Here is a 13,115-nt window from a genome sequence, read left to right as displayed (position 1 = left end):
TGGGACACCTCCTGCTAGACTAGGCTGCTCAAGGCACCGTCGAGAGGCAACAGCCTCAATTTGCAAGGGGAAGTTTAAGTTGGATATTAGAAGTTCCTTCACTGAAAGGGTTCTCAAGCAATAGAACAGGCTCCCTAGGGAGGTGGTTGAATCTCAGGAGGTCTTTAAAAGACACAGGGATGTGGTGCTGAGGGATATGGTTTAGAAGCACCCTTGGTAGAGATAGAGAAGGTTTGGACTGGATGATCTTAAAGGTCTTTTCCAACAGAAACAATTCAGTGATTCGGTGATCCAACCTGGCTTTGAACTCTTACATGCTTGGAGACAACTTCTCTGGGCAACCTGTGCCAGTGTCTTCACCCTCAAGAAGGATTTTTTTCATAATGCCTGCTCTAAATCAAGCTTCTTCCAGTGTCAAACCATTATCCCCTTGTACTGTCACTCCATGCTTTGGCTCATCTCTAGCCCCCTTCAAATGCTGGAAGGCTGCTATCAAATCTCCCCAGAGCCTTTTCCTCTCCAGACTGAACAACCCCAACTCTCAGCCTGTATTCACAGGACAGGTGCTCCAGCCCTCTGATCATCTTTTTGGCCCTCCTCTGGACCCTCTCCAACACTTCCACATCCTTCTTGTGTGGGAAGCTCCAGAGCTGAACACAGTACTGCAGGTGGGGTCTCACCAGAGAAGAGTAGAGGGGGTGAGAATCAGCATAATTAACATCTACTTTGTCCATATGGAATTGAATGCTTTCATTTGAAAGCCATTGGGAGTGGGATTAGGTTTAGATATCAGATGAGATGAGCATGGACACTCAAAATCTGTTTGCCATCCTAGCTATTTCTAAGGATAAAAATGTGGTCTATTTTTTTTTCCTCTCTCTTCCTGCATAGACCTTGTTTTTATTTCTAAGTCAGGAGTTGGAAGTGCCAAAAGATCACACCTCAGAGGGAATAAAGTACAAGAAATCTTTCACCTTCATAGAGGTAAAATCCCAGCATTTGCCTGCTGTCATGTCCCTGGGATTTCTGATGTGGTGCAAGTGGAAATCCTTAAATCTCCCACTGTACAAACCCATAGAGTTCCTGAGGAGCTGGGGAATGGTTTAAAGGTGTTGGCTGCCTGGCTCTGTGTGTTAAATCCAAGCGTGTGGGAGAACTGGGGAAGGTGCTGCTTCTTCCGCTCAGAGCTGCCCAGTGAGGGTGGTTGCTGTCACTGCTAATCAGCAGAAAGGAGGTTTTAAACTACTTCTGGCAAAACTTTGAAGCTGGGGGCTCGTCTCTTCTCCCAGGCAACCAGCACCAGAACAAGAGGACACAGTCTCAGGATGTGTCAGGGGAGGTTTAGGCTGGATGTTAGGAAGAAATTCTACACACAGAGAGTGATTGTCCATTGGAATGTGATGTCCAGGGAGGTGGTGGAGTCACCATTATTGGAGGTGTTTAGGAGGAGACTTGAAGGGGTACTTGGTGCCATGGTTTAGTTGATTAGGTGGTGTTGGATGATGGGTTGGACACGACGATCTTGAAGGTTTCTTCCAACCTGGTCTGGTCTATTCTATTCTATTCTATTCTATTCTATTCTATTCTATTCTATTCTATTCTATTCCCTGACGTTGCCCTGGGGGGTTCTGCATCTCTAACATGGAGTAAAATAGGTCTGTTTTGCATGGACAAACACTGCCTTTTAATGAGAGGTTGACAAGGGGTTGAAACCCCCTGGATAAGCTCTTCAGGAGGGTGCTTGGGTTTTCACTGGTAGTCAATAGCGGAAAGAGCCCCTGACCTCCTGCTCTTCAAAGGTTTGTGCTCTCTTTACCTACCTCACATGAACTGCAGCTTCCCTGGGCGCCACGTGCTGCTACCCAGTGTGGGGAGAAGGCTCTGATTCACTCTCTCCTCCCGGCTCAGATTAAGATTGCAAACTGCTTTGTTTAGCTAGAATTTTATCTCATGTTGGTTAACATGTTTTAAGTAATGAGATACAAGGAAGCATCTCTTTTCCTGGTGGAGCCAAGGCTTTGTGGCTTAGCTCCTGGGTTTGATTACAAGATATACTCTGGCTGGATAATTTCTGTGCAAGCAAAACGCAGCAGCGATTTCCAGACCTGTTTTTGAGTGTAAAACCTTTAGAGGAGCAGGCATGTAGGAAAAATAAAAGCAGGTTAACCAAATTCTCTGTCTTTCTGACTGTTCATCCATGCTAATCTCTGCTCCCTTTTGTATTCTCTCTTGATGTGCAGTGGTTTTTCCAGGCAAGGAAAGAATTTTTTTTCCTTGCTATTCTTTTGTGGACATTTTAGTGGCTTCCACTGTGAGCCAGGGCATATATTCACAGAATCACAGAATCACCAAGGTTGGAAGAGACCTCAAAGATTATCAAGTCCAACCTGGCACCACAGACCTCATGACTAAACTATGGCACCAAGTGCCACATGCAATCCCCTCTTGAACACCTCCAGGGATGGGGACTCCACTACTTCCCTGGGCAGCACATTCCAATGGCTATTCAAATCATTCTCTGTTTTATCTCAGCTTCCTCCAAACCTGGTACTCATTGTTGCCTCTCCTGTAGGACTGTCCCAAATAAATCACTATGAGTGATCACTTGTGAGAGATGGTTGGGGTTTGTTTTGAGGCTGGGGAGAGGTCTGGAGCGCAGCCCTGTCGGGAGAGGCTGAGGGAGCTGGGGTTGCTTAGCCTGGAGAAGAGGAGGCTCAGAGGAGACCTTCTTGCTGTCTACAACTCCCTGAAGGGAGGTTGTAGCCAGGTGGGGGTTGGTCTCTTCTCCCAGGCACCCAGCATCAGAACAAGAGGACACAGTCTCAAGCTGTGCCAGGGGAAGTTTAGGCTGGAGGTGAGGAGAAAGTTCCTCCCAGAAAGAGAAATTGGCCATTGGAATGTGCCGCCCAGGGAGATGGTGGAGTCCCCATCACTGGAGGTGTTCAAGAAAGGCTTGGATGTGGCACTTGGTGCCATGGTTTAGTTGTCAGGAGGTGTTAGGTAATAGGTTGGACTTGATGATGTCTGAGGTCTTTTCCAACCTTGATGATTCTATGATTCTATTATTTCCCCCAATTCTGCCTTTGTGAAGAGAGACCATTAAGGATCCAACCCCCAGCATGCTGACGTTTGCCAACATGCAGTCATGCTCCACTGGCTGGGGGGAAGGAGCCTCTTTCCTCTGTGCTCTAGGGAGTCTTCTGGGCTCATCGCCCTGGGCCAAAACGTTCGCACCAAGTGTGGAAGTCTGGGTTTCCCCCTGAGTGTCTGGTTCCAGACTGCCTCCAGGAACAGCTAGCTCTGCAAACTGCCATTAAATTAGCTAAAATCAAAAGCCATCTTTTAAGTAGATCCCAAGGGAGAAGGCTGTAATTGCAACTATTTCCTCAGAATCCTTTGTGAACAGAGACTGAGTCCTGACTGAAGGGTAATTATCAAATTTCCTTTCTCCAAGGTGACTTCTTCAGGGCTTGTGCTCCGAGGTTCAAAAGCACACACCTCAAAAGCTGCAATGCAGCATTGCTCCCCTGTGCACACAGAGAGCACAGGGCTGGGGTCATTGATGGGAGTTAGCAACTTGTGCTGCTGCCAGCGCTTGGGTGGATGATGGAGAACAGCCCAAAATGCCTTCTGCAAAGTCTCATGACCCTGGGCAAGTCTCACTCTCATCTTACACCCATCCTGGAAGGCATTCTCAAGGTTGGTGGCTGCTGCTGATGTCCCAACAAGATGGCTGTTGGAGATGGTTGGGCAGTTGGCACACCTTGAGTCCTGTGTCCAGTTCTGGGCCCCTCAGTTTAGGAAAGACATTGAGTTGCTGGAAGGTGTCCAGAGAAGGGCAACAAAGCTGGGGAGGGGTCTGGAGCACAGCCCTGTGAGGAGAGGCTGAGGGAGCTGGGGTTGCTTAGACTGGAGAAGAGGAGGCTCAGGGGAGACCTTCTTGCTTCTACAGCACCAGAACAAGAGGACACAGTCTCAAGCTGTGCCAGGGGAGGTTTAGACTGGATGTTAGGAAGAAATTCTTCACAGAAAGAGAGATTTGTCATTGGGATGTGCTGCCCAGGGAGGTGGTGGAGTCACCATTACTGGAGGTGTTTAGGAAGAGACTGGATGAGGTGCTTGGTGCCATGGTTTAGTTGATTAGATGGTGTTGGGTGATAGGTTGGACTCGATGATCTGAAAGGTCTTTTCCAACCTGGTTAATTCTATTCTATTCTATTCTATTCTATTCTATTCTATTCTATTCTATTCTATTCTATTCTATTCTATTCTATTCTATTCTACTCTATTCATGTGTCTTGTCCTTCCAAGCGGCTGTGGAAATGGGGTAAACTCTGTTCCATATCATGGAGTTCTTTGGGGCTAAAGTTTTACTTCAGCTGAGAAAACACCTAGAGCAGGGGATGATGCCTGCCTGCACATCAGCATTTTGACAGCCTACAGCAAGACTGCCAGAAGTGCTAGAAAACAGGAGCATGGAGGTAGGTTCTCAGGCATAGGATGGTTTTTAATGCTAGGACTTCCTTGGCTTTTTTTAGAATAGCCAAAGTAAAAGCTGTGAGGCAATGACCTTGGCAGCAGATTTTATCCTGGAGAGGAAATTTTATAGCTGAGTTGAAGTCCTGAAGCTTGGATGTGTAACTAGGAGTCCACTTTAGACTTGCACGCTCTATCTTAGCACACCATCGGCACCTCAAAGTTGTTCACAGATTCACAGATTGCATCAGGTTGGAAGAGGCCCTCAAAGGTCATCTTGTCCAACCTCCCTGCTGTTAGCAGGGACACCTCCAACTATATCAGGATGCCCAGGACCACATCAAGTCTGATCTTGAATGTCTTCAGGGTCAGGGCTTCAACTGCCTCTCTGGGCAACCTGTTGCAGTATTTCATTACTCTCATTGTAAAGAGCTTCCTCCTAATGTCCAGCCTTAATCTCCCTGCTCCCCTTGTCCTACCACCACAGGCCCTTTGAAGCAGTCCCTTCCCAGCCTTCCTGCAGGTCCCTTTCAGTTATTGAAATGCAGCTCTTAAGGTCTCCTTGGAGCCTTCTCTTCTCTGGGCTGAACAGCCCCAATTCTTTCAGCTCCTCTTTGCAGGAGAGGTGCTCCAGCCCTCTGACCATCTTGTGGATCTGTTTACACAGCTTTCATGGCTACTGGGGTCTTAAAGCAAGGCCAGAAATGGCAGATGTTGTGTTCAATTCCTTCCTTGTCAGGTTATTGATCGCCAGTGCTCTTCTCACCATAGATGGCTGAAGCTGGGGGATCTGCACGCGTAACTGTATCGGTGGTTAATTTAGCAGCTCCAGTGTGGCAGTCACTAAACTTATGTCTAGATGCTTTTTCTCAAGAGTATCTAGGTATTATACTCATCTGACAGATGAGGAAACAGGGGTAGAAAGAAGCTAACTGCTTTGCCTGAGGTCCCAGAGCAAGCCTCTTCTTGATGTGGAACTCGCAGCAGGCAGACAACAGCGACAAAGTCAAAGCTATCTCGAGCAAGGTCACAGACATGGGTAGGCATAATAGGTATTAAAAAAACCATAAATACATAGTTTTCACAGCTTCTTTGCCATTAAAAGTTTTAAGTCTTATTAATCTCCAGGAAATTCAGGAAGGCATTCATTCAATCTAGCATCTCTTTTATGTGGCATCGCTTGGTTTTAATTTGTTTCGCAGCTCCTGTCCTACTTAGCGGCAGCGGGAAAATAAACCCATTTGAAACAGACAATTAAGCCAGGTCACTGGGGCAGGGAAGCTAGAATTAGTCAAGAAACAACTCTTGCAGCTGCCATCCTGGGGATTATATTAAGCAAGGTAGGCTGCTGCTGCTGCTGCGAGCTAAATGCTGTTCCTCCACAGCTATTTGATTGCGTTCTGGTGAACGACAGCCAGCTTTTATCTGCCCAAGCCATTACACAGGCACTGAAGGGAAGCTGGGAGCGTGGCTTCTGCCTGTCTCTGCAGCTGCATGTAGATGTCACGCTGTAGGAGGCAGGAGTGATGAACATTCTCCATACGCCTTGTGTGATGTGAGGTTTGGGGCTTTTGTAATCAGCATCTTGCCCTGGCGCTCGTGCGCTGCTGTTAGCTGCCTCCTGCAGCTGCCCTGGTGCACTCAAACACTCTTCTCCTGTTGCAGAGTTCCTAAATTAATGATCTGAAGTGCACTTTTAAAGCAAATACTCCTCCAGAGCGTGCCCCCAGGCTGCATCTGCCCTGTCTGCTTGCTATTGGGAGAAGCTGGAACGGGGCTAAGGGGTGAGACAGGGACACTGTGCATTTGCTGTTGCAATTGAGGAGCTGGTGGGAAGGGCTGTGAAGGCTGGTGCCAGGCAGGACAACACTGATTTGTACTCATTGTTGTCTTCAGCCTCATTGGTGCCACCTGGATGAGGCCAAACCCTCTCTGAAGAGAGAGTGTGCAGTGGTGGGGTAGAGCTGATGAAGATGCAGGCTGGGCAGGGCCAGGTTTGTTTTTGGAGCTCTGGTTTGCTCTACATGTTCCAGTCATTTCTCCTGTGAAGGGAGTTGTCTTGTTTCAGAGGACAGGGTCATCTCCAATCCCAGACTGTGTGAACTTCTGTCCCAGCCTCGCCACTCCATAGGCCCTAAGAGCCAGGCCAGTTCCCAAGGCACTAGTGCAGCCTAGTGCAGCAGAAGTGTCCAAAGATGGGCAACGAAGCTGGTGAAGGGTCAGGAGAACAAGTCTGGGGAGGACTGGCTGAGAGAACTGGAGAAAAGGAGGCTGAAGGCAGACCTCATTGCTCTCTACAGCTCTCTGAAAGGAGGTTGGAGCTTGGTGGGGATTGGTCTCTTCTCTCAGGTAACAAGTGGTAGGACTGAAGTTGCACCAGGGGAGGTTTAGAATGGATATCAGGAAAATTTTCTTTCCTGCAAGCATTGGAACAGGCTGCCCAGGGAGGTGGTGGAGTCACCATCCCTGGAGGTGTTCAAGAAGTGTGTAGACAAGGAACTTTTGGACATGGTTTAGTGGCTGTGGTGGTGTTGGGCTGACAGCTGAACTTGATGATTGCAGAGGTCTTTCCCAGTCTTAACAACTGTGTGAAACTGTCCATGTTTTGGACTCTCAGCATGGAAAAGAAGGTGTTTAAATGTGGAATGATAATTTGGGAGAGGGACAAATCACACCTGGGCAGGTAAAGGACCATCCCAAAGGTGCTAAGTACAGATCCATGTCTCCTGAAGCAGTGGGATTGTGTTGTTGAAGGTCACCAACTCCATGATAGAAGTTTATTTAAAGGAACAGCAGTTTAGTGCAAACTGGACCCCCCAGCAGCTCATCAAGGATGTGCTCAACCATCTTGAACTCTTGGACTCTTGAATGTGTCCAGAGAAGGGCAACAAAGCTGGGGAGGGGTCTGGAGCACAGCCCTATGAGGAGAGGCTGAGGGAGCTGGGGTTGCTTAGCCTGGAGAAGAGGAGGCTCAGGGGAGACCTTATTGCCATCTACAACTACCTGAAAGGTGGTTGTAGTCAGGAGGGGGTTGGTCCCTTCTCCCAGGCAACCAGCACCACAACAAGAGGACATAGTCTCAAGCTGTGCCAGGGTAAGTTTAGGCTGGAGGTGAGGAGAAAGTTTTTCCCAGAGAGAGTTGTTAGCCATTGGAATGTGCTGCCCAGGGAGGTGGTGGAATCCCCATCCCTGGAGGTATTCAAGAGGGGATTGGACATGGCACTTGGTGCCATGGTTTAGTTAGCCATGAGGTGTTGGGTGACAGGTTGGACTTGATGATCTTTGAGGTCTCTTCCAACCTTGGTGATTCTATGATCTTGTGCTCAGTGGTATGACCACTAACTCTTCTTTTTTTTTAATATCCTTTTTCCTACATATTTTATAACTTGCACTTTAGGGTAAAATTGGAAGCCAAATCCAATTGTGTAGGAAAATTAATTTCCTCGAGTTGAAGCAGCAATCTGCTTGAGACTTTTTAATCATTAGATGATAACCGTGCGCTAAAGAAAGGAAGACCATTAAAGTAACTTAATAGACTAGGGTAAACGGTTTTCCCTGGATCTTCTTCATCTTTATTTAGAGATCCACACTGAGGATATTTCATAAAAGCTGCTCTTTCTGACCTCCCATCACTTACTGTACGGAGGAGACAACCAAAGTAATGGTGAGGAACTAGCACTGCAGATTTCTGGATGCAAACCCAATCATTCTGCTAAACGTCTCCGCTGGTCCCCCTCCTGCCAAATCCTGCTTTCTTCCCTTTCTCATTAAAGGGAGAATAGCTATCAGGCCAAATAAAAAATGCCTTCAGCTGAGCTGAGCCATGTGCTTTTTAAAAACAAACTGTGTTAATGCTTTTAATTAAAGGGCAGAGGAACAAGAGGCTTTATCGGCTCTTTGTCTGCGGGCCATTATGTGATTGTGGAGGGGCTATCTGTTATGGTAAACGTCCACCTTTCTGAAGGATTTACTACCAAATCAAATGGTGCTTTTATTTAAATTGTTGAGCCCTGCTGGGTTCCTCATTTGCTTAATATGGGGGCATTGTTGCACAGAAGAATGTGGCACTTAATTTGTATTGCTTGGGGGACCTCAGCTCAACTTGGGAGCGCTGCTTTGCATGCTTCGGCGGGGTGGGGGTGTGGGAAACAGAATGGGCAGCAAAATGAAAGGAAAAAGAGGAAAATTGGAAGGTGAAGTTACAAAATCCCAAACAGGCTGTTTTCCAAGAGCGTTGTGGAAAGGATCAGTGGTTCTGTGGGCTATAAAGTGAGGTCGCATTGCAAGATAATAAAGAAACCTTCCTTTGACTGTTGAATCAGAGAATGGGTTTTGGTTGGAAGAGTCCTTTAAGATTGTCAAGGCAGGTCACCACTGAACCATGTCCCTCAGCACCACAGCTACATGGCTTTTCAATCCTTCCAAGTGTGGTGATTCCACCACCTCCCTGGGCAGTCTGTTGCAGGGCTTCACAACACTTTTGGGGAAGATGTTTTTCCTGCTATGCAACCTAAACCTCCCCTGGTGCAACTTGAGGCCGTTTTATCTTGTTCTGTCACTTGTTACAGGGGGAGACAAGGCTGACCACCATCTCACTTAAGCCTCCTTTCAGGTAGATGTGAGGAGGTCTCCCTTCAGTCTTTTCCAGACTCAACAACCCCAAGTCCCTCATCTGCTCCTCACCAGCCCTGTTCTCCACACCCTTCATTAGGTTCTTTGCCCTGCTTTGGACACGCTTCAGCACCTCAATGTCCTCTTGTAGTCAGGGGCCCAAAACTGAGCCAAATATTCAAGGTGTGGCCTCAGCAGTGCTGATTACAGGAGCACAATCACTTCCCTGCTCCTGCTGGCTGCACCATTGCTGATTCAAGCCAGGATGCTGGTGACCTTCTTGGCTACACACTAGCTCATGTTCAGCTGGCTGTCAACCAGCCTCCCCAGGGTCAGCTTTCCAGCCACTCTGCCCCAAGCCAGTTCAGAAATCCTTGTATCTGGTGGTGAGTTCCCATGATCCACCTTATTGGATCAGATTGGATATTGGGTCAGATATCCAGTTTTATTTGTCTAAAACTTTAACCTGGATGTTTTTTCTGGCTGTGACTTTCCTGAGTGCCTTTAACAGACCTAACAGGTTTTGACTGGAGAAGTCAAAGGTTCCTGTGCTCTACCACATCTATTCCCAGTGAGGGAGATGAACTGGATTGTTGATACTCAGTGTAAAGCCAGAACAACTCACCCTTCCCTTTATTTCCAGGAGGTAATCTTTGATAATGGAGCTATTAGATTTGGCACCTGTAAGGTGGTTATCATTTCAGAAAGGGATGTTTGTGCTAATGGCAGTTAACTTGCTGCAAATAAAGTGATAGAATTGAAATCTTAAGTAGTAGAGTGGCAGCAAACCATGAAACATGATGCTGCTTATTGGAAGGAAGGCTGAGCTTGCTGTCAGGGAAGAAATCTATTGGAAAAACCCTCTGATAGATTCCACTTCTACCTAATCTAATATGGCAGCTGAGTTCAGCTGTTCTACCAGCTTATTAAAAGTATTAAAATGTCTATAAATAATAATAGTTAAGTGGCTAGAAGCTTTCATCCAAGGAGCTGAAGGATTTCTCAAAGATGAATTTTGGGCAGCTGGTGGTAGTGCTGAGCTGTAAGGTCCTTGAGGGGTTACTGAGCCCTGCAGCTGCCTGGGCTGTGTTGGGAATCCCAGGTGCTCCTCTGGCAGATGTGGGCGTTTTGTGTGGAGTGGATGGAGAGGCTGAATGTGGGCCTGATCCTTACTATCTGCAAGTTCTGCCTAGGTATATCTGAGGCTGCTTTCCACCCCTGCAAGCTGTAACTGCTTATATCCATCTTGAATTGGCTCCATAGTGTGGACAAGCCTTGAAATGTGCTTTGAGGCAGGCTTTTTGACTGTCAGTAAAATATTGGATTGGAAAAGACCTTTAAGATCATTGACTACAATCATTAGCCTAAAACTGACAAGCCCTAAACAAAACCATGTTCCTAAGCATCACATCTGTACACCTCCTAAATCCCTCCAGGGATGGGGACTCCACCACTGCCCTGGATAAGTCATTCCAATGCCTGAGAACCCTTTCAATGAAGGAATTCTTCCTGATATCCAACCTAAACTTCCCTTGGTGCAAATTGAGGCCATTCCCTTTTGTTCTATCCCAGGTTACTTGATCAAACAGACCAGCCTCCACCACTCTACAACCTTCTTTCAAGCAGCTGTAGAGAGTGAGAAGGTCTCCCCTCAACTTCCTTTTCTTCAGACTAAACCATCCCTGTTCTCTCAGCCACTCCTCATGAGATTTGTTTTCTGGACTAGATTTGTTGCCTGTCTTTGGACACCTCTAGCACCTCCAGGTGATCCTCTTGCTCCATTTCTACCTCAAGATCAGGTTCTCTTTTGAGAATGGGCATTTCTAGATGGTGTGAGGGTTCCAGCTACATGGGCTCCCATTGTATTACACCTTGCATGTCTGCCTCAGGTAGCACAAGGTCAGTGCCCTCTAGGCCCAGGCAAAGAGCTGCAGAGGTGACATCCATCCCATCCTGCATAGTGGAGCTACCCTCTGCTCAAATCTTTCAGCTCAGGTTGAGCAGAAGGGATCTCATAGCTCCCCATAAGAGCCCCATGAGATCCCTGAGGTCTTTTCCAACCTTATTGATTCTATGATTCTATAAGATTGGTTGTACCAAAACAATTCTCTTGTCTTTTCTCACCTCTTCTCTGTGGAGGTGGTAGAGTCACTGTCCCTGGGGGTGTTCAAAAAGGGTTTGGATGTGGCACTTAGAGCCATAGTTTAGTTAGTCAGGAGGTGTTGGGTGATAGGGTGGACTTGATGATCTTTGAGGTCCTTTCCAACCTTGTTGATTCTATGATTCTATAAGCCAACAGGAGCTGTGCAGAATTAGCCCTCAGACCATTAAAGACTGGGGAATGCCACTGATTGTGCATTTCTGTTGCTGTTCTCTTCGCTCAGGACGCCGGCGATGATCGGTTGCTCGTTTGTTGTGCACAGGAAATTCTTCGGCGAGATCGGGCTGCTGGATCCTGGGATGGATGTGTATGGAGGGGAGAACATCGAGCTCGGCATCAAGGTTTGTGGCACATCTGTGACAGTGCTTAAGGAGCCCAAAGCAACACTTTAACAAGTTAGCTTAAAGAGTTATCAGAATGCCTCGGGGCAGCTGAGCGTCGAATGTGTTTTATAGCATATAGAAAGGGACCTGGGGGTTCTAATGGACAAGCATCTGAATATGAGCCAGTAGTGTGCCCAGGTGGCCAAAAAAGCCAATGGCATCCTGGCTTGCATTAGAAATGTCCAGAAGGAGAAGGGAGGGGATTGTCCCCTTGTACTGTCCCCTTGTACTCAGCTCTGGTGAGGCCACACCTTGAGTATTGTGTCCAGTTTTGGGCACCTCAGTACAAGGGAGATGTGGAGGTGCTGGAGCCAGTGCAGAGGAGGGCAAGGAAGCTGTGAAGGGTCTGGAGAATAAATCTGATGAAGAGCAACTGAAGGAGCTGGGGATGGTTAGTTTGGAAAAGAGGAGGCTGAGGGGAGAGCTCATTGCTGTCTACAACTACCTGAAAGGATGTCATGAAGAGGTTGGTGCTGGTCTCTTCTCACAGGTAGTGATAGAACAAGAGGGAATGGCCTCGAGCTGCAGCAAGGCAGGCTTAGACTGGACATTAGGGAAAAAGTTTCCCAGCAAGAGTGGTCAGGAATTGGAATGTGCTGCCCAGGGAAGTGGTTGAGTCACCAATCCTGGATGTGTTTAAAGCTGGTTTGGATGTGGTGCTTGGGGATATGGTTTAGGGGTGAACCTTGTAGAGTAGGGTGCTGGGTTGGACTTGGTGATCCTGAGCATCTTTTCCAACCTGAGTGTTTCTGTGACTCTATGATTTTAGTTTAAAGTGGGGAAATGACTTTCAGGGGCAAGTGTGGATTTATTTATTTTTTCCCTTTGGATTCTTATCTATGTGACCTGGTGCAGAAAGCTACTGAGATGAGCATGTCAGGCTTAGACAGGCTCTGGTCATGTTTTCACACTATGGTTCTGAGTCCAGTCCTGGTCTCTTAAACATCAGGAAAAACACAGTACCTTTTTTGAGTCAAGTTTTAGAGGGGCTGGTAGGACTCCTGGGAGTATCTCAAGAAGAATCATAGAATCAACCAGGTTAGAGAAGACCTCAGAGATCATCAAGTCCAACCTATTACCTAATACCTAACATCTCCTGACAACTAAACCATGGCTCCAAGGGCCACATCCAATCCTTTTTTGAACACCTTCAGGGATGGTGACTCCACCACCTCCCTGGGCAGCACATTGTAAAAGCCAATTACTCTTTCTGGGAAGAACTTTCCCCTCACCTCCAGCCTAAACTTCCCCTGACTCTGTCATCTTGTTCTGGTGCTGCTTGCCTGGGAGAAGAGACCAACCCCCACCTGTCTACAACCTCCTTTCAGGTAGTTGTAGAGAACAAGAAGGTCTCCCCCCGAGCCTCCTCTTCAGGCTAAACACCCCCAGCTCCCTCAACCCCTCCTCATAGGGCTTGTGAAGGTACAAAGCCTGAAAATATTTCACAGGTGTTTAACACCTGCAAATAAAATGTGTTCACAAGC

At 47.3% G+C, this 13,115-nt stretch overlaps 1 protein-coding gene across 1 annotated transcript in view; it reads left to right on the top strand.

The window, feature by feature from the left end:
• The window catches only part of GALNT17 (polypeptide N-acetylgalactosaminyltransferase 17), a 270,097-nt gene that overhangs the window by 155,087 nt on the left and 101,895 nt on the right, over positions 1-13,115 (top strand). The window contains exon 6 of the mRNA XM_009900481.2: positions 11,472-11,589. Within this exon, the coding sequence (XP_009898783.1) occupies positions 11,472-11,589 (118 nt within the window). The remainder of the gene's footprint in view (positions 1-11,471; positions 11,590-13,115) is intronic.

The sequence above is a fragment of the Dryobates pubescens genome, chromosome 13 (assembly GCF_014839835.1).
Source record: "Dryobates pubescens isolate bDryPub1 chromosome 13, bDryPub1.pri, whole genome shotgun sequence".
In the NCBI taxonomy this organism is placed as follows: Eukaryota; Metazoa; Chordata; class Aves; order Piciformes; family Picidae; genus Dryobates; species Dryobates pubescens.
The sequence above is the reverse complement of the archived record's forward strand: the minus strand, read 5'-3'. Positions and strand labels throughout refer to the sequence as shown.